Genomic DNA, 22658 nt, shown 5'->3' on the forward strand with positions numbered 1-22658 from the left:
TAAGTAAAGAAGGCTATCAATAATGTGGAAGATAAAGAGAAGTCTTTGGAATCCAACTTAAGTGGGTCCTTGAGCAAATCTCTTGCCTTGTTTGAGTTTTCATATCTATAAAAATGAGGAGAATAACATTTTAAAAGTATTTTTATAGCAGATTATTGAATAGCTAGTGGTATAGTGGCACATTGAAGGGAATCAGTATGGTGGATACGAGAAGTTGCTTGTCAGAAGAACAAGTTCCCACAGAGTACATGAAGGAACTGAATTAGTTAGTTACGTATATACATGAAAGAGGGAAATAAGTTCAAAGTAATAGAGATGTTCTCTATGCAAAGATCCATGAAGGGGGGGAAGGAAGTACTTCTTAAGTTTTAATTCAAGTGGAAAAACCAATGTTGCTCTTCCTATTGTTCAGAATTAAAATTTATGTAACCCATTTGTGGTTAATCTCATAAGGTAGAGTGGACATTTGTGGCTTGCTCTGTTCAATGATGTATTAGAAGACATACACAGAGCTACTGGGTGGTTCTCTTGCTATATTTCCCTACCTCTACTGGTAATATTCCAGAATGAAGATTCTCTACTCCTGGCTCCCAAAATAAGAATGATTTGGACCTCAAACAAGGAATGGGTATTATGAGTGATAAATAAACCGTAGCACTTTTAAGCTTCTGGAATTTTAAAGTTTTTACTTATCATGATGAAACATAGTCTATTCTGACTAAAGAAACTTCTTAATTCACTTTTTAAGAGTTAGAAAATACAGATGCACAATTAATGCTCAAGTAGTATGGCATAGTCAATCAGGACTTTGAAAGTTTCTATCTTGCTCGTTTTGTTTCAGACATTGTTTTTGTTTTTTCTTTAAATATATTTGGTTTAGTACAATTAAAGACTTTAACTTCATGAGAGATAGTAAAGAATAGAAAGATACTGTTTTCTAAATGATGCGAAACAAATTTATTTAGAGCTAACCAAGAAAATTTTTCTTTCTGCTTAAGAGCATATTAATGGCATAGAAATCAAAAAGCGTGAAAGCAAAAAATAAACCAACAATTAAAATCACTTAGAATTTGATCAAGTAAAAGAGTACTGGTTAAAACAGTAACTGAACTGAAAGCGCCATTACCCATCAGCCTAAGAGCAATTCATTAACCTAAAGATGACATTTCTTTACAAAACTATCTGACAAGATGCTGAGATGACAATTCACCATGATCTTCTAATGAATGGAGATTGCCAAGTCCCAAAGGAAGAAAAAGCTGGTTGGAAACTGCTGTATATGTGGGGAACAGGTTGAACACTGTTAGATACAAAGTCTAGAGGTCTGAACCTGCTGGAATCATAACATAGAAGTTGACGGTCATAGGAGAGATATCTCAAAGAATGGCAGGTAATGGACGAAAAATTCAGTGATCGATACCCACATGAGATGATGTTCTGCAGCTTGCAGCCATAAAACAGGTGTTTCTGAGGGAGGCAACAATTAGACAAATAGTTCTGAAGTCTATTATATATTGATGGTTGAGAAGAACTGTAGAGATAAGAACTGATAGGGAAACAACCAGTTTTTCTGCAGGGCCTGGAGACACAGTAAGTAGTGGAAGGATAGCATGAAATGTCACATGTTGTGGGCACACAGCTGGATGGTTCGTAGCTGGAAGGTTTACCATATGTCTCTCAGAAGTTGTCCAGGAGACAGGTTCTGTTTTGGCTGGGCAAGCCAAGATCATTACCACAGTTCACACTAGTAGAGTAGAGAATTGTGGATGAGGTAACAGGAACATGGCAATAACTCCCAAGAGAGAGGGCGCTATAGTTTCCAGAACAGCAGCTGTTGGATGACATAGTGAAGTGAAAATTTCAGATATGCAGCAAAGAACAGCTTGTCTAAATTGACATAAGTATATAAGACCAGATTGCTTATACACTTGGGTGGAATATATACCCGGATTCTCCTCCCCCCTATATTTAAGTTCAGTTTGCATCATAACATCTCATTAGCTCATTGTACTGCCTATGGAGATGACTTCTCATCCATCCATAAAATAAGTCCAGTTTGCATCTTGTAAATATCAGCCATCTTAATCTTTCCCCTGTTTATCAGGCTTGAGAATGTATGATGTCATCACCTGTGTATTTTATCTGCTTTGCTTCTATTCTCACCCCTTAAAAATGCATGGTTAAGTGGAGTCCACGTGAATGCATGTTTATTCTAGTCATTATCCACAAGGAACAACATGGTCAGGAAGGCATAGTCTTCATCACTGAAGAAGGAACTCAAGGTTGCAATACTTGGAGGACGTGCTGATGTAGTGAACTAGTTCGTACATATCAAAGTTACCAGACTTGCCAGATGGAAAATCTCATACTATTCTCCATTTTTAATACCTAGCTGAGAATCTAATTGTGTGATGCTGTTCTCTGTATATTTGTCCTGACAGTCAATTTTATGCAGGCATCTTAGAATACATTTTGAAGAGCTATACCCTGACCGCTTGATATTTTTCATATTTAAAAGTTGGGTTTGATTTCCAAAGACTTGAGGAAATGTATGTAATATTTCTACACGGTAACATATACTTGCTTTTACTAATAAAAATGGCATACATTTCTATTAGTGACATTCAACTGAAAGGATAAACATATCAAAAGCCATCAGCTTGTGCACTAGCATACCAGAATTGGTGGATGTCTTCACTGAGATAATTTACTAAGACATTTTGATCTTCAAGCAATTAAAGTGAGCAAGGATTAAAAAAAGTTTAATATCACATAAAGAAAGACGTCTGAAAAGTGCTTCCTGGGACACCACAGAATGAATGATCTCTGTGCCTCATTTCGGATTCTCCCCCAAATATATGAGTTAATCTTTATAGACATCTATTTCCTGGAGTCAGTAGTCTAACAGAACCAGAAATATCTCTTTCCAAGCTCTTTCACAGCTGGTCAAGGATGATGTTGGGAATGAGTGAAGGAGAGTAAAGATTCCAAATGGCCACTTGGCATCTGAGAGTCTTATTGATGGTTCTTTTGGTGGATTCTTGGCCATTGTACAACAGTCCCAGTTTCTTTGGGGAACATGGCTTTAGGGAACCATGGTGAAATCAATAGCCATGAAGTTCCATCCTCTCTGCAGAATCCCCTTTTCCCATCCATACCCATTGTCCCTGTGTTGCCCACTGAAGAGTGTAAAAGGCTGATTGATTTTTCTTGAGGGAAGATATTGAAAAATGCATATAGAGCTTTTCAAGTAAGAATGAGGAGATCTCATACAACCATGAAAGCATGCACAGAGACAAGAAGGGAGGGAGGGAGCAGGGAGGGTGGTCCAAGCACACTTATGATTTTTAAAAATATTTTGTTTATCCTTAAACATCATCAAAACATGGCCTTTGGTGCAGATGGAATGCAAGGCTTCTCTCTTCTGAATTTCACTTTTTTTTTTCATTTTATTTATTTATTTATTATATTTTTGGGGGGTACACCAAGTTCAATCATCTGTTTTTATACATATATCCCCATATTCCCTCCCTCCCTCGACTCCCCCCCACCCTCCCCATTTCAGGTAGTGGAAGAAAAAAAGAGCTGACATCTCACATGAGGAATTTTCAAAGTCAATGTACTACATTCTTCCTCAAAGAAAACATCATATCACATCATTGTGAGGCCTGTTGATGGTAGAAAATAACAGAAGAGATTGGAGTCATCAAGCGTTGAGAGTCTGAGAATCTTCTTGACAATTTGCCCACTTCCTCTAAGAACTTTAAACCCTCAGGATACATAAAATCTCCCCAAGTCTTATATGCTTCCAAAGGAGATTCCTTCTCTCACCTTAGTAAGTCCCAACTGCAATGGTTTCTTGTGTGTGCCACACCTAAATTCCTCAAGATGTAGTTTAAGATTCTCTTCACTTAGTTCTTTGTAAAGTTGGAAAACAAGTGATAACCAACTAATCTATAAAATCTCTTCCTCAGCCTGTAGGCATGCTATGTATGAGTTTAAAAAAGAAAAAATCTTTCTTCTTGTCCACAGTGAAAATAGATTTTGTTTTCATAGATACATGTTTTTGCTATTAATATGTAGCTGATAACTGGGACACCATTGAGGCTAGAGTTATCAAGCTAAATACAATCTCATCGTTAATCATCAGTAATTAAAATATAAGTTAGATGCAGGGCACGTGACCGAGAGAGGTCTGGAAGCAACTATTTATCATACTTTATGCCAAACACAGGAGACGCCCAATATATATTCCTGGTTGACATGCATCCTAATTCATTATTTTTTATTCCTTCTGTAATTCCTCCCAGTACAGAGACTTCCTTTAAGTTTATTACATCTCCATGTAGTTGCCTAGCTCGAAAGCCTGAGATAAAAACAAAAACTAACAAAAATGAAAACCTACTGAGAAGTTATATTTTTGTCAGAGACGATTCCTTGAGGATATGATAAAATTAACACAAAATAATGAAAATTACATCTGAGAGTTTGTGATATTTCATTGTCACATAGTTTTGAGCTCAAATTTGGACTCTCTCACTTATTAACAATGAGATCTTAGGCAAGAAGTTTAATCTCACTGAACCTGCTTTCTTCATCACTAAGACAGAAGTAAAACCTCTCAAGTTGTGAGAAAGATTAGGGTAATATCTATACAACTTCTGTCACTGGAAATGTAGAATAAATAATACATCTTTTTTTCTATAATTTTTCTTTGGGAACTGGCATACAGAAGATGAAATATTTGAAAATCAAAGTAAATTATTGTAAAATAGGACATAAGTTCTAGAACATACAGATGTGGACTTGAATTTCAACTATTCCATGAAATAACTTAAAAACAATAATAATTTTGGTACAAGAGAGCAGTGATGCAGATTAACGTGGTAATTTAAAGAAGCAACAGACTTGTGGTAGTTCTCCATGCTCCGCATCCAAAAGTAAATACTTACGTCAGCATTGATTGATCAAAATCAAGCCACAGTGTCTGGTTACAAACATCAAATGGTTTTGACAAAGGGTCATATTAGTGTGATATGGCAGTTCTAAATTGAGATGAATTTTGAGTTAAGATGAGTTTTAATTTGAGAAAAACTGTAATTTAAAAATTGTAATTTTAGGAAATAGGTTCATAAGCCTGTAATCACAGTGCAAGTTGAAAACAATACTGAATACAAAAAGATTTGGTAAACTGAAGCAAGAGTATCAAATATCTGAATTCTGCAAAACAAAGTCAAATTTTTCACAGTTATAAGTTGGAACTTAGATATGATGAGGCAGTCGTGTAGGGATTTTCTTTTTCTATCCAAATGTATCTCCAATTGATCCTTGCTCTATAGACTACTGGAAGATTTATCAATTATATGTTCCCTTCTTCTTCCTGGACACATGATTGTTTTGTATCTAACTGCCTTTCCTGTGATTATATAAGGCCAAGGGACTGAGTGCCATGCGTAGCAAAAATGGAATGCAACTCCTAGGGCCGTCTTTGTAGTCACATTCTGAAGAGTCAGGTCTCTGTCAGCTAATTTCTAAATGACTCCCTGAAGGAAGGCTTCCCTGCTGACCTCTTTCCTTGCGCGGTATTGTTGGGAAAGCAAGGATGTGGATAGTAGGTTATTCGTGTACATTTTGAAGCTAAATTTACTATTACCTGAAGGATTCTAATACAAAACCCCAAATATAGCCACATACCGCATGTACACTTTGGCAGTCATCAAGTCACATTCTCTGTATACTTTAATATTTTTCCATAGACCCTTTTTAATGAATCATTTTTTTTAACCTCTGGACAATATTCTCCATAATTAATCCAGAGTACAAAAATTGTCAATGTTGTATAAAGCAGTTGACATAACGCAAAGGTATAACTAGACATAAAACAAGATACATATACATAATAGCCCATCAAAAGCATAATTGTATTCCAAGCTGTACTTTAATTAGTAAGAAAATAGAGGAAATATAGTTTCATCCAGGCTGAAAATACTAAAGTTTTCTTTTTTTAATGAAAGAACTTTTTAATTGATAAGAACTTCTAAAGCCAAAAAAGGAGATTTAGTATAGAATTACAAGGGATAACATAACCCAGGTAGAATAAGAGCCATTGAAGCTGAATGAGCTCTCAGAGACAGCAAGCATGAAGTTTTTCCAGCTACTCATGATGATCTTTAATAAGGATACTGCTGTTTGCTCAAGGAAGAGTAGCATGGTTAAAATCACTCTACGTATAGTTTATGGGCCTGTAGTAGTAGGGCATGTATCTAAGAGATTGGCATCCATAGGGCAGGTATATCAGGGGTTGATGATCATTGGAATGGTAGCTCTTGGGCTGATGGTCAAAGGTCAGGTAGCTCAGAGGTTGACAGCCATAGGTTAGGTAGCTCAGTGGGAGAGCCAAAGGACTGGTAACTTGCAAGATGGAAGCTCAGAGGCTGTCTATAAGATCCTGGCTGGCAGGAACTAGAACCACGGGATGTGATAGGAAGAAAGCTAGCTTGTGACGGGATGTGAACACATCAGAAGCAATCGGAGAATATCCAAAAGGGCTGCAGGTGCTGCTCTCACAACCGGTTGGTAGGCAGGTCATGGATTTACCACATGGCTCATGGCAGTGGTCATGGAGTGTGTTGCTGCCCAGGCTGCTATGAGGAAGCAGAGGGAATCTCCACAGCTCCCATCAGTGGAGCAAAGAGCCCTGGGTGTAGTAACAGGGACATGGCAGAAATTCCCAAGGAGGTGAGAGCTGTAGTTTCTGGAGCAGCATTTGTTGTAAGACATGGTGAAGCTAGAAGGTCAGGGCTTGCTTAAATTGCAAAGAGCAGGTTGCTGAAGTGTGATTTTTTGTTGGACCTACTGTTTACCTATCTTGGCTGCTGGATGTTGGTTCCTTCTATAGCCTGTCCTTCTGCTCATATTTCAGAACCATTTCTGTGGCATCTCATTAAAGTATTTTTTAATGTCTACCTAGCAGTCTTCCCATGAGCTTATAAAATGTGTTTTACCTATATCACATCCTTCTGATTCCTTGTCATTCTGAAATCAATCTTGTCTTCCTTGCCCAGTCTCTCTCAGAGTATAGGTCAACTGCTTCTTTAGGAATTGTATTTGTTCATAAGTCTTGACATTTCCTTGAAATTGTTGTTAAATGAAAATAATCATTCCATAATGGGAAAAATCATTTATGGCCACTTCTATTTCAAAAAATGAAAATATCTATATCTAAATACTTATTAAGATTAATAATATATTTTTGGAAATGACACGTTGAAAATTATTAATTTGGGAATTGAAACTTACTTTGCATTCTTTGGAGACACAACACAAATTCAAAATCTAATTCATTTTTCTGGGAAACTTGGCATGTGTCATATTCAAGTTTATCTTTCCCAGTGACAAATGGTGACCTGGGAAGCTTTGACTATCTTTGTTAAGATCCACATTCAAAGAAATTAAATGTCACCGTTCTTTCATTATCATAAAACTGAAGGTGTTAGCACACATATTTTTATAGTTGTTATACAAAATAAGAGGTCATGTATCTCTTTGGACATTTATCTAAGGGAATTTCAGCATATTATTGCACAGAGTGTTTATGTTTGTAACCTGTTTCCATATTACTATTTTTCAATGAATATCTTCCACATATATATAATTCATGTTTTTTAAATAATTAATTTTTTGAAATAATTCATATTTTATTATTTAATTAAGGAAGAAAATCTAACACGATTGAGCTGTTTTCTAAAGCTTTATTCATTGTTGATTATTTGGAATCAGAATTTATTTATATGTTGACAGGAAATGGAAATTTCTAGACTAATCTGCTAAAAAAAAATGTTTTACTAATAATAAATAACTCAGCCCAGACCACATTATTTGGATAATGGACTTTTAAGAGTTCCTTGAGAAGCTTCATTTAGGGAGACTACTTGTATCTTTGTGTATCTGGAAACAGGCTTTTGGTGGGGAAATAATAGATCTTTTATAGAATAGCGTTCTTACTCTGAGATGTCAATATCCGGATCATCGTTCTGAATAGCAAAGCAACAAGAACTGGCATGTATAGTCTGAACAGAGCCAGAACTCATGACTTTGAACTATCTGGTTACAATAGGGTAGCATGTAACTTTTCTGAGCTTTTATGTTTCTCATATGCAAAATGGGCGCATTAAACACCATCTCATTAGTATTTTTTAGGGTTTAAAGAAAAAAAAAAGAAAAAGAATACATGAAAGGTCCTGAGCACTGTCTGCCTCGCACAACCTGAATGAAGTGGGTTTGAAATTAATCTGACTGAGTTGTGAGGCACAGCAACCATGGTCAAGGTGGATTTGACTGAGGCAGCTTTTTTTTTTTTTTTCATTTATATCTAGTTTTTTTCTTTAATTCATTGCTATTGTTGCAAGTATTAGCATTTCATTCCTTTTCATTGCTGCATAGATTTGTTTTCCATTTGCCTCTTGATAGACATTTGGATTGCTGACCAATGCTGGCTTTTTAAGCTGCAGATCATGAAGAAGGCACACTTTCCTACCAGAAGCTCTAAAATCTCTCATGACTCATTTATGCCAATTTAGTAATTAGATAAGTCTTCTCCCCATTTGCGACATGAAACTTCCATGCTGGCATTGAGTACTTGCTGCTCCTGTGCGTGTATACTCAAAGTTACATTTATATGGAATCTCTATAACATTGGTAGCACTATAAACACATTTTATGATCTTTGGATAAACTGATAATGGAGTGGATCAGGTTGTAATTCTCTTTATTGAGTAGGGGAGCATCTGTCATAACTAACAGCATATGCCACCTTTCTTGCATTGATGTTTGAGGAATTTTTTTTTTAAAGGTAAGCCAACTGATCATTTAATCTAGAAATGGGTACCACGGGCAACATATCTTTTCTAATTCTGGAACATGATGTTCTCTGATGATATGTGACCCTCAAACTAGTTAAGTTCCCAGATACACACAAAAGTTTGAGTGTTTCCATGATTAATGCCACAGGGTGGATTTATCCTTTGATTTATCAACAGCCAACAATGGAATTGTGCTGTTGTGTTATTGGATTGAGGATCTTCATAACTATCATCCTCCACCATCAAATACCCCTGGCATAAGAAATTGGACTTCACAGTAAATAAGGAATATCCTTCTTTTTTGTTGTTCAGTTAGTGCACGGGTCCATATTTAGTGAAGTAAATAGTGCTGACTTATCTCCAATATACTATATTTACAAGTTCCTGTGTAGATAAAATGTCACAAGTAACAAAGAAATCAGAAATGTTGTTCTCTCTCCCCTGAGGCCAAATATAGCAAAATAAAACACAAAACACTATTTATAATCTATTCAACTACCTTCTAAAATGGATTTATGTATAAGGAGGTCAGTTTGTTCTTTTTTGAGCAAATGATCGGTGATTGGCATAGATGTGTAAGTTTGGAGGGGGCGGAATTTCTTTTCATTGGAGATCAACATTTTGTAGTTCTCAGAATCAATTCAAATAAGAGTGAAATGGGGAAACAGGAGCAAAGGAGCTGGTATGGCAAAGGGATATGATGTGTATAATGTTAAAGGACCCACCTTTGACCAATTTTCCCAGTAACACTATTCACTTATTTGGAAAGTAGTAAAGGGCTGTGTATAATTCTAATTACCTGGGTGGATAATTAGTGAACTGGTGACAGCAGGAACAGTAAGTAGTAGGACTGTAATCCCCAGGGAACTGTAGAAAAAGCAGGATGGTACAGGATTTTCATAGGTTATGGAAATGGCAAGGATTAGTCACTTACAGCCACAGGTGAAAGAGGACAAAATTCTGTACTTTACTATGGCTCTATCTGTGTTTCATGTCACGAATTTGTAAAGGTAAGAGACCCCAATAAATCACCCTGTTTGTTCATTTTATTCAGTATTTTTTCTCTGCATTTCATTCTGGATAGTTTCTATTTCTATGTCTTGAAATATGTTAATGGCTTCTTTGACAGTGTCTAATCTGTTAATGTGTTTTCTACTGCAGGCATTATAGCTTTCATCTCTGTTTTATTTATATCATTCATTTCTCTATTTAATAAGAACAGTCTTTCCTCTAGCTTCTGAAATATATGGGATATAGGTTAAGTCAACCGTTTTAATGTCCTTGTCTAAAAATTCTAGCATCTGGGTCATTTGTAGGTTAGTTTTGATTGGCTGATTTTTCTCCTTTACTGTAGGTCTTATTTTACTGCTTCTTTGAATGCCTGTTAATTTTTTATTGGATTCCAAATATTATGATTTAACTTTCTGTGAGTTGCATATTTTTGTAATATTATAAACACTCGAGCTTTGTTCTGGGCCACAGTTAAGTTATGTAGAAACAATTTGATATTTCTGGTTCTTAAGCATGTAGGACTAAAACAATGTTTAATCTAAGGCTACTTTTGCCCTAGCACCATGAGAAAATCTCTCTGAGTCCTTTACTAGTTTTCTACACTGTCTGGTATGAGCACAAACTATTCACAGCCCTCTGTGAGCTCTGAATATTTCTCCTTCAGTGCTTTCAGGTGGGAGAGTTTGGCAATTTTGTGTAGTTTTCTCACGTGCGTGTACTGATGAGTAAGGTTCTGTAATGGCTTTGGTGGATCTGTTGGAAATCTCTTTCTGTTCAACTTTCTCCTCTCTGTCATTCAGGGATCACTACCCTTCTTTGCCTATAGTCCAATGTCCCGAAAATCCATGTTTCAAATATTTTGTCTAGAACTATGATTATTTCAGGTGGAAGAATAAACCCTAACAATCACCATTCCTGTTTAATTTTAAGCCATTTTTTCCCCACATATGGTCATTTCAAGCATAAAGAATAATTTCTCAGGATACCTTTCACAAAAAAAAAAAAAAAAAAAAAAAACAAAAAACTCAGGTTCCCCCTTTAGACTAAACAAGTCCCACTTCTTTCACTTTTATCCATGGGGTGGAGATTTTTTTATATACATACTTGTTTTACTTGAAAAATGAAAGAAAAGAAACTGTTTGAGAGTGTACATATATATTATACTCACTCTCAAGCAGTTTCTTTTCTTTTGTTTTTCAAGTAAAACAAGCAGGAACACTCTATTAAGGATCCCTTAAATCTGAAAGGAATGTAGCTTTTCAGCTAACAAATATTTAATGCCCTGTTAATACAAACCAGAATGATACTGCCATTGTAAGTATCTACATATGAATTATGTGATCATTTATGTGGAAGCATAAATGGGAAAAATGAATACTCTCCAGCAGAGCATCCTGACAAACACTCCCTCTGCCGAGTGATCAAGTTTGATATCAATAGTGATGCCATGTTGATCCTGTGTACTCTCGATACGGAATTTTACTTCTGTGGTGTTTCTCCTTAAAACCCGTAAACCCAGTCTAATCCTGAGACAGGTGTCACGCAAATTCAAATTGAGGGCATTCTACAACATTCCTGAGCAGTGCTCCTCGAAATTCTCAAGGGAATCAAAAACAAGAAAAATTTGAGAAACTGTCACAGCCAAGAGTAACCTAAGGAGACGTGATGACTAAATATAATGTGATATCCTGATTGGGGACCTGGAACATAAAAAGAATTTTAGGTAAAACTAAGGAAGTCTGAACAGAATATGAATTTTAGTTTATAATAAGGAATTCATTAATTGTGACAAATGCAAATACCATTACAAGTTGCTGTTTTTAAACTTGGTGTGGGAAATGGTGTGGAGTATATAGAACCTTTATAACTTTTCTGTAAATCTAAAACAATTCTAAAATAAAATATTTATTTAACATGCAAACTACAAGCTAAATTATTTACTACTGAAAAGCTAGAGATTTGTTGATTTCATATCTTCATCAATTTATACCACAGACTGTTGGGATTTAACTTTTGTCAAATAAGTTACTATTTAATAACTTACACTTTGGTACCATTCAGGTATCATTCTAAAACACTTTATCCTGTTTGTCTCATTTAATTTTTGTAGCAGCTTTCCGAGGCAGGAAGGTTTGATTTCCTCATCAAAAGATAAATTTTAAAATCTACTCAATGTATCCGTGTCACAGAATTATTAAGTGGAGCTGAGACTATATGCAAGCTCTTATGACATCTTCCTCATCACGAAAATGTTTGTTTTGTTTTGTTTTTTTCCTTTCATTATGATCAAAGACAAAAAAATATGTTACCTTACTGGATTCGTATGGTAAATAGCACCATTGTAGCCTGAAAAATCAATGATGATAATATGCTTTCCTAAGTGATTCCCCCATATATTACTCTACTGACCCTCTACTAATAAGAACAGGACAATTGATTATAGCTTTTCTTATACTTTATTTCTTAGGAAATGAAGCAAATCCAATGGTCTTTATGGTGAAAATCCATTAAGTTTCCAACATACCACCAGACCGTATCCAAACAAAGAAGAATTTAACACTTGTGACAGTTTAGTGGCTCTACTTGTGATGCATAGACAGCAGATGTAAATGCACCATTGGTAGATATATCTCACTGTCTTCATGAGTTTTGGAAGCTATTACTTCAAAAAACACATGGTTTTCTGCTTTTTAGCTGATTATAGAAAACCAAAACTTTACCGGAAAGCCTAGATGAGACTCTTGAGACATTATTCTGAACAAACTCATGTGACTAATTTACCAGTACTACTGAATAAGACATTGACAACAATTTAACCAACTGTACACAATATGTTTTCTCCTCTGTCAATTTGTATTTCTATTTAAACTCCCAGAGTGCACACTTTTCAGTAACTGGTAAAATTCATATTTTTAACATGCCATTTGAAAATAATTTCAACATATTTTTCCCAGTTGCATAAGATTTGGTGCAATTCCAATGCACACTACTTATTATGAAGGACTTACACATACATTTTACTCAACAATCATTGACAGCTCTCCCACACCTACACTGTCCCCCACCATGTGTACTTAGCCGGTTTTATGTTTTTAATTATAGTGGCTACTTGAAGACTCAACAACAAGATTACACAAGTTTAATTACCTGCCATCGCTGAGAGGCATGATAAGGTAGAATAAACTCTAAATACTGTACTCCTCACTGGCTACCTGGAAGTCACTACTGAATGAGGTTTAATCCCTTCTAGTCCTCTGTCCACAAGAGCCTCAGAATCAGGTCCTGAGAGTGGCTTTAATGAGAGTAGTTCATAAATGATAAAATTTAAAAAAAAACCCACAAAACCCTTAGGATAACCAATATCCAGAAAGATCCAAAGAAAATGTTACAACATGGTACCTGGCACAATTTTGAAATTTAATAAATGCTTGCTTAATGAATCAATGAAGAAATCAAAAATCACTCAGGTTATATTTGCCACCCTTTATTAAGTGGACAGAGCCCTCTGATTAATTAAAAATACCATAAATTCACTATAATAAACTAGTGAATGTTAACAAAAGCCTTGTTTACAGCACCTGTAAAAACACATTAATTAGGAGTTAAAGCAACTCATTTCTCACATGCTGGACGACATGTGAACCAAAACCTAGTTAAAGACTGTGCTGTCCAGGAGCATCTTTAAACAACTAGTACAAAAAAAAAAAAAAGAATCTATCTATTTCTACCTATTTCCCTATCTCTCTATCTTTGGAAGATTTCTGTAAGAAGTGATAGATGGAGAGACATTTTTAGCAAGAAATCCCAATCCTAATATTGATTGTGCTTAAACAAACTTATTGGAAGATAAATAGTACCAGGTGATCCAGAGAGGACACAAGCATTAGAAATTACCAGATACATAGATCAGAGGTCTAAAGTGATTGGACAATATGTTTAGTGGTTGGCCACTGTGATGTACCTAGTCAACGACTGCAACAACAGGAGTCATAGACCAAAGGGAAGCCACTACCAAACATAAACTTGAAGGGTTAGAAGACATAGGAGAGGCAGGTGAGGGAGTGGAAGCTGTTAACCTTGGGAAATGTGGGCATTGGGTATAGGCTGGTGGATGGCCTGAACTGGAGACACAGGAAGTAGCAGGAACAAAGTTGGTTTCTGCAGGTCTGGAAACATGGCGGTCAGCAGAAAGATATCAAGAGATTTCACAGTTGCTGGGCCCACAGTTGGCTGGTTGGCAGCTGGTGGGCTCACCATAGGGCTCTCGACAGTAGGCCAGGAACCAGGTTGGCAGCTGCTGATTAAGCAGAGGGCACCTGCACAGATCACTCTTCCAGAGAAGAGAACAATAGATAAGGAAGAAAAGGAGTATAGTGAAGACTCCCAAAAGAGCAAGGGCTATCATTTCCAGAGCAGCAGTTTTGAAAGACATGAAGTTAACAGAGTTTCAGAAGAGTTATAGAAACTTTCTCAAATATGCTTGTCTCCTTCTAAGTAAATTTTTTTATACCCCTACTGCTTTCCAGCAGTTTCATACACACACTCATTTCTTGTCTTGCTCAGATTTTTTTTACCTGACAACATTTTATTAATAGTTGTTCAGATGCCAATGAAAATACCCTCCAACCTTCTCATAAAGTTTTACTTGTATTTTTCAAACATTCCTGTCCCAGATATTACCCTCATTCTGATTACTTCCAGCAAAATGTGAGGGTTATAAATAGCTGACATGGAACTCCTTCTCCAGGATGTGGCGCAAGAGGGGAGGGAGAACATAATAAGCATTGTTATCCATAGATTGTGGGTACAAACACCAAAGAATAGGCTAGTGGCTACCAAAATAAGAATGACTTCTCATCCTTGACGTTTTCACTGTTCTGGTTGTCAGCAAAATGAGACAAATATGCACATTGTGATGAGATTTTGTAAATTTAACTCTCCAAAATAAACTGTTGCACTTATTCTAAAATTATATCCAGATTATATCCAGATGTAAATTCCCCTATTAAAAAGTCCTGGCACGTGAAACTCAAATTAATTAGAATACTCACTGCCTGAGCTAAAGTGATTTCCAAAAACCTGAAAGACATTGCAAATATTTTCATAGATCCCCAGGACAGTGAATTTGTTTGCAGGCTGTTCGTGGTTCTGCTTTATTCCTGTTTAGCGTATTATCTCATAAAAATATTCTAACCTGCTCACATCACAGTATATTTTAAAGGCTTTTGAGGTATGTTTCCAAATTCACACTTCTAATACAATTGAGTGAGCATCTGATTCCCCAAAACCTCAATACCATTGAAATTGCTACCATTATTTATTTTTGCCAATTTGATAAGGAAAATAATATTTTATTATTAATCTAATACGTATTTTAGATGATGGGTGAGGTTTCCTATTTTGGTATATTTTAATTAATTGTTCATCTTTTTAGTTTTTGGATCTTGACTGTTAATTTGACTATCATTTGTTAAGCATAATTCATATGATGTGATCTTATTCTGAGAACCCAGAAAAATAAAGGCATCTAGAAAGAATAGTTTAGATTGTTTCTGTATTGCCAAACAAAACTTTGCTTTGAAAAATATGGTGATCATTTAAAAGGTCGCTGTACAGGATGCTTATAGAACATTATTTTTAACAGTGGAAAACCAGAAACAGCATGAATGTCTAACACTAGAAAAACAGTAACTGAATAGAATAATAATGCACTCTTTTTAAAAATAGACTATTTCCAGAACAGTTTTAGATTTACAGAAGAATTGAGAAGATAGTACAGAAGGTTCCCATATACCCCATACCTAGTTTCCTATGTTATTGATTTCTTACATTACCATGATATATTTGTTACAATTAAAGAATCAATACTGATACGTTATCATTAACTAAAGTCCATACTTTCTTCAAATGTCCTTAGGTTTTTGCCTGATGTCTTTTTTCTATTCCAAAATCTTATCTAGAGTACCACATTACATTTAGTTTTCATGCCTCTTTAGGCTTCTTTTGACTGTGACAGTAGTTATAATGTGATTTTTTAATGATGAATATGTAAAATATATGTAAGTGTATTTACACATGGGAATAAAGAATAAAAAGAAATACAAGGAAATAAAAATACTATGTTGACATGCAAAAAAAAATATGGTGAGTTTTTTAGGGAAAAAATTAAAGCAGATTCCTGGACTTATCACTTAGAGGCATGTATTCAGAGAGTTGTAATTGGACCCAAGAACCTGATTTACTTTGCAGATGTCTCTATACAGCCTGGTTAGGGATCCACTGGACAAGAAAACCCCTTAGGCATCCACCTATTCTCAAAGTCACTGATTAGCTGTGCCTACATAAAATAAAGACAATCTCATTGCATGCTAGAAGCTCTTAACACAGAAACTCTTTTCCATTAAAATAAAAAGAGTCTATTTCCAGTGAAAGCTTTCATGCAGCTTTCTATAGATTTTATCTTTTCCGGAAAATATACTCCAACACCAAACACGTATCAAATGGCTTTGACATTTGGTGGATAGATTGCAGTGTAATGAGTCAGATTAAAGCTATTTTAGAGTTCTGCTTCCAGATGCAAATGCATTCACGTGGTAATGAGACTTCCTGTTTAGATATAGAAGATTCAATAGTATGGGTGTCCAAGCAAATAAATTGTGGACAGCAACTAGAATAGTACCCTTCATGTAATAACAACTCAAAAATATTTGTTGAATATATGATGCTGAATGAATGCATCTGGAGATACAATTTTAAGCAAAGATATGAAGTTGCATTTCACCAACAGTTTCAGATTCTATCCCTGGGCAACCTTTTTTTCCCCTTTTAAGCCCTCCCTATGTTGTCTTCCTTCTTTTTTTTCCATCCTCTCCCCACACCACTAGAAAGGATACAGAAGTGCTGTGTGCACTGCACTGCTTCATCCTGATAATAAATAGAGTAATAGAGAATAGGTTTTTCTACAAGAAACAAGACGTCAACTATGCTTTAAAATACAGCAGTCTTTTCACCCTGCAGTTGAGAAAGTTCTGTAATCAATTCATAAATTTGTATTACAGATGTATCTTGCAGGCCATCATCACCTCTGGAGATGCTACTTGTGCTGACTTGACAATACCAGATATTTATCAACCAATAAGAATTCCATAAAGAAAATGGAAGGTACTTTTCTATTTTAATGGAGAATGAGGCTCATCAATACAACTGCTGTTGTGCTGAGCCGTTAGCACAAACAGGAATAGGCAATATGTTATGTGTGGGACACATAATATTTCCTTATGTGGTCTTTCTTTTCTACTGTGTAGTTAGATCTGACAATGGCCTACTTATATGGGGAAGCAGAGGTGGTTTGTACTCGCATATGGAATTAAAATGAATAGAAAGCTGGAGGGGCAGCAAAATATTTTTTGTGTTCTCTCAAATTGCCTCGGAAACCATTGACCTTAAGTGCCTAGAGAAAGCTAAATTGTTCCTCTGAAGGTTCTATGCAAGGTGCCTTATTAAGTAAACTCAGTTTCTTTGGATCATAGAAATAAAAAGATTTTAACATTTTCAATAAAGCTCTGGTTTGAATTCAGAAGAAAACCTAGTCTATGGTTGATACTGCTCATTTAAATATGTCCTTATAATTCTTCAAGTTCTAAATAATTGCCAAAGATGCAATGACTCAAAGAACAAAATACTGTATATTATTTTGAGTTTTTTTTTCCCCTGGAGAATAGTAATGTGTCTACTTTAGATGAGAAAATAAGACAATTGTAGAGGAAGTACAAAGCTAAGACAGCTGCGATCCAGTACTCACTGTGAATTAGGAAACTGCAAGTTCATGTCTAAAATCAGTTGATTAGAGTCAAACAGATGCTTCAAAAATGACAACCGAGACTTGTGCATATGGAAGTATGAGCTCCCATAATTTAATATTCTATTGCTCTAAATTTTTGTGTGGGCCCGTTCCCTAGGCTCATTTGAATGTAACAGTTTCTGTTCAAAAAAATATGCTATGTTTTGTTAAATAATTTGACATACATGTGGTAGAGCTGGTTGGCATGGCTGTAATTAAGAAAGCAAAACATCACATGTTCAAGATTGCATTCATTCACAGGTAAAATTTTAAAAGCTTGGCACTATTGTATGTTCTGCAGTAAGGCATTAAATAATGATACGGTGTTTATTACTAAATTCACATTGAGATGAAGTTACGTGGGACTTTAAGAAATTTTCTGAGTAAGGTTAAATTTTTTGAGGGACTGTAGAGTTTAATGGTCCTATGATTAAATTACTATATAAAATTTGTTTGGATTAGTTTTCTAATATTGAAAAATTCCAGCATCTGATTGATAGATCTATAGGCCAAATGTCCAATTTGCAGCATTGTTTCTCTGGATTCAAGTGAGAGACCTTTGTCGAAGTGACATGTTTGACACGATGCTGTCTATACAGAAGTGCTGTTCCTTGTCCACCCTCGTTGGAATATGAACTTGGAAGATTTCATGTAAGTTCATCATATAGCCTCTTACTACAAGCATTCTCTACATGTGACACATTATATAGGTTCCTCCTGGGCAGTAAACTGTCTTCCCATGACATTCTGGAGGCCCAGATGTCACATAAAGGAGACACACCCACTTGGAAAAGGTCACTATTTTCCACAGTATGAAAAGATTAGAGTATGCATAGAACATGGATGCTTTCACTAACCCACAGGCTTTTTCCTAATGAATTCTATTTACAGAGGCCATTGCTAGACACCTCAGAGTACAAACAACCTCATGTATTTTGTAAGCAGATTTTTAGTTTTCATTTTTTATATTTCCCAGCACAAGCTAGATAAGTTGGAGGTAAAACAGCCTGCTTTCTATTCAATGCACAACCCAAATTTTGAGAACCTATATACACAATCAGAAATAGAAGAATGATCTTGATGAAGATATTAACAATAGTGACATAAGAAATGAAAAAAAGACTGCATTAAAATATGCTGAGCACTCCAGTCCATTCTCTGTATCTGCGTCCTTGTTCTTGTCACTGAGTTCATCAGTACCATTTTTAGATTCCATATACGTGTTAGCATACAATATTTGTCCTCTTATTGACTTACTTCACTCTGTATGACAGATTGTAGTTCTATCCACCTCATTACATATAGCTCCATCTCATCCCTTTTTATAGCTGAGTAATATTCCATTGTATATATATGCCACATCTTCTTTATCTATTCATTTGTTGATGGGCATTTAGGTTGCCTCCATGTCCTGGCTATTGGAAATAGTGCTGCAATAAACATTATGGTACAAGTTTCTTTTGGGATTATGGTTTTCTTTGGGTATATGCCCAGGAGTGGGATTACTGGATCATATGGTAGTTCTATTTGTAGTTTTTTAAGGAACCTCCAAATTGTTTTCCATAGTGGCTGTACCAACTTACAGTCCCACCAACAGTGCAGAAGGGTTCCCTTTTCTCCACACCCTCTCCAACATTTGTTGTTTCCAGATTTTGTGATGATGGCCATTCTGATCGGTGTGAGGTGATACCTCATTGTGGCTTTGACTTGAATTTCTCTGATGATGAGTGATGTTGAGCATCTTTTCATGTTTTTTTGGCCATCTGTATGTCTTCTTTGGAGAAATGTCTAAGCTGAGACAAAGCGAGAGAGTAGCACAGACATATATATACTACCAACTGTAAAATAGATAGTCAGTGGGAAGTTGTTGTATAAAAAAGGGAGTCCAACTCGAGGATGGAAGATGCCTTAGAGGACTGGGGCAGGGAGGGTGGGGGGGACTCGAGGAGGGTGAGTCAAGGAAGGGAGGGAATACAGGGATATGTGTATAAAAACAGATGATTGAACTTGGTGTACCCCCCAAAAAAATTTAATTAATTAATTAATTAAAAATATATGCTGAGCAATTTTCTATACAAAAAAAGTAGTGCAGTCAGTAAAAAGGAGCAGAAACATTCAAATAATTTGAGAGAAAAGTCCTCGGACTTTGAAAAAGGTCAAGCAAATATTTAAGCACTATTGCGAAAAATGTGTCATAAAAGTTACAGAATTAATAATGTTTTGTTTTAAATATTTCTTTTGAAGCTTATAATTAGGATTACTTTGACATCTCAATATATACTTCTTGTGATTTGTTAACCTTCAAAAGATGAGCAAGATGTTTGTGAAGCTATTGGTTGAGTAGCTTTCTACTGAAGGTCAATAACCGCAATAGCCAGATTTGTAAGGTATTGGACGTTGCAAAGGAAAAATAACTACGCTTCTTTACTTGTCTAGGAAGGGCACTTCCATATCTTGTACTATAATCTCAAATTTGCTATGCTTCTTGTTTCTATTGGTTTGAGAGTCACACACATTATATATTCTTCTGTCACGTAATAGCTCCAAAGGAGCTATCTGAAAGTTCAAGCTCTGCTGTTCTGTCTTTATTCATTTGGTGAAATAAACACATGGATAAAAATGATAGATGATGTTAAAACATCTAGAGGAGAATATTTTTGTTTATCCCTGCACAGCTGCTGACATTTCATAAAGCAAAAATTCTTACCAGAACTCCTGCTTCTCCTCCTCAGAGGTGTGTACCTTACAATACCTTAGGTCAAACCTAGAGTTACTCCTGTGAACCATTAGATTAATGACTGATTAACAAATACTAAAAATTATGGCTGCAAATTATTTTTAAAGATCATCTTCCAGGACATGGAAGCAACCTGAATGTCCATCAAGGGATGAATGGATAAAGCAGATGTGGTACATATACACAATGGGATATTAGTCATAAAAAAGAATGAGATAATGTCATTTGCAGTGACATGGATGGACATAGAGATTGTCATACTGAGTGAAGTAAGTCAGACAGAGAAAGAAAAATATATGATATCGCTTATGTGTGGAATCTAAAAAAATTGTACAAATGAACTTATTTACAAAATAGAAATAGAGTCACAGATGTAGAAACCAAACATGGTTAACAATGGGGAAAAGGGGGAGGGATAAATTGGGAGACTGGAATCCACATATACACACTACTATATCTAAAATAGATAACTAACAAGGACCTACTGTACAGCACAGGGAACTCTTGTCAATACTCTGTAATGGCCTATATGGGAAAAGAACCTAAAAAAAAGAGTAGATATATGTATATATATAACTGATTTACTTTGCTGTACAGCAGAAACTAACACAACATTGTAAATCAACTATACTTCATAAAAATTAATTTAGAGAAAGATCGTCTTATGAGAGATTTCATCTTTCTTATGTAATATGAACCACTTTGAGTCTTACTGTCTCAGCCAGATGCTATGATTCACAATAAGTATAGGTGAAATATTCATCTCTAATTGGAGTCCCATCTGGCTGTATTTACTGTTTTTGGAAAACAACCAATGCTTGTTAAACACATTTTAAATATACTTGAGAGATTTGATAACCCTGTTTTTGGCAAGAGTGTCTAATACATTGACTATATTGGTCAATTCTTGTACTACTCTCAACTCACTCAACGACCCTCCATTCACACCAGCCTCCTCTTGTTCTGAATACTCTCCAACTTTGTGTCTTTGATCTTGCTCTCCCTGCTTAGAACACACCTGCTACAGTTTATCACAGGATGCTCTCCTTCTAATCCTTCTAGTTACAATTCATATGACATTCTTTAAAAGACAAAATGCACCCGACCTTGTTGAAAGCAGCTATCCCCCCTCATTTATAATACCATTTCACTCCCTTTACCTTATATACCCTAATAGTATCATATCTTTATCAGTGTTTACAGTTTATTTTCTGTCACTCCCCCAGATAATGTGTAACCTCCATAAAGGAGGGGATAGTATCTGTCTTGTTTATCACTGCATCCCCATCACCCTTTACAGAAGTTGGCATGTAATAGAAATTCCTTGTTATTTACTGAACAATTATGCATGCTGAAATAACTTCAAATGATGCAAATGTATTAATCAAATGAAACACGAAAAATTTATTGAGTTGTAAATCTGAAACAGTTATTTAAATAGATTTTTTAAACCATTTCAGGGAATATAAAAAAAAAACAAAGCAAGAGACTGGTTTAATAATTTAAATGCTGAAGGGAACAATGATTAAGTAGTCATGCTACTGCATACATTTCTTTTGGATCAATTATGAATAAGGAAAATTAAAGAGATTATTTTTCCACTGTTCATCCTTTCTTTTTTTTTTTTTTTTTTTTGGTTCATCCTTTCTTTATGAGGAGCTGGGCTTCTGACATATATAATTTCCTTTTCCCTGAAGAACTTCTTTTAACATTTCTTTCAGGGAAGGTCTGTTAGCAGTGAATTCCCCAGGTTTAGTTGGTCTGAGAAAATCTTCATTCTTCCTCACTTTTGAAGGATAGTATTATTGCATATATAATTCTAGGTTAGCAGGGTTTTTCATTTCTTTGTTTTCTTTCAACATTTGAAATGTTTCACTCCACTCTCTTCTGGCCTGTATGATTTCTGATAATCTTATATTTCTTATCTATCCTATTTCCTTTATAGATAAAGTGTTTTCTCTCTGGCTTTTTTCAAGATTTCACATTGTTTTTGTTTTTCTGTGGCTTGAATACGACATGAGTAGGTATAATGCTTGTTTTGGTTTTTAAACCTGTTTGGTGTTCTCTGAGCTATCTAAATCAGTGGTTTGGTGTTGTCATTAAAATTTGAACGTTCTCAGTCATTATTATTTTCAATTATTTCTTCTGCTCCTTTTTTTTAATTCTTCTTTAAGTATTTCAATTACAAGTATGTTATACTTTTTGAAAC

At 35.4% G+C, this 22658-nt stretch overlaps 1 protein-coding gene across 1 annotated transcript; it reads right to left on the reverse strand.

The window, feature by feature from the left end:
* Window positions 1-1206: 1206 nt before the first annotated feature.
* On the reverse strand, window positions 1207-14048 carry LOC130829888 (keratin-associated protein 25-1). The gene is made up of 3 exons (XM_057696434.1): window positions 13949-14048; window positions 13446-13450; window positions 1207-1467 (listed from the first exon to the last, which is right to left on the reverse strand). The coding sequence occupies exons 1-3, from the start codon at window positions 14046-14048 to the stop codon at window positions 1207-1209; spliced, it is 366 nt and encodes a 121-aa protein (XP_057552417.1).
* Window positions 14049-22658: the final 8610 nt, after the last annotated feature.

The sequence above is a fragment of the Hippopotamus amphibius genome, chromosome 10 (assembly GCF_030028045.1).
Source record: "Hippopotamus amphibius kiboko isolate mHipAmp2 chromosome 10, mHipAmp2.hap2, whole genome shotgun sequence".
NCBI classification, from domain to species: domain Eukaryota; kingdom Metazoa; phylum Chordata; class Mammalia; order Artiodactyla; family Hippopotamidae; genus Hippopotamus; species Hippopotamus amphibius.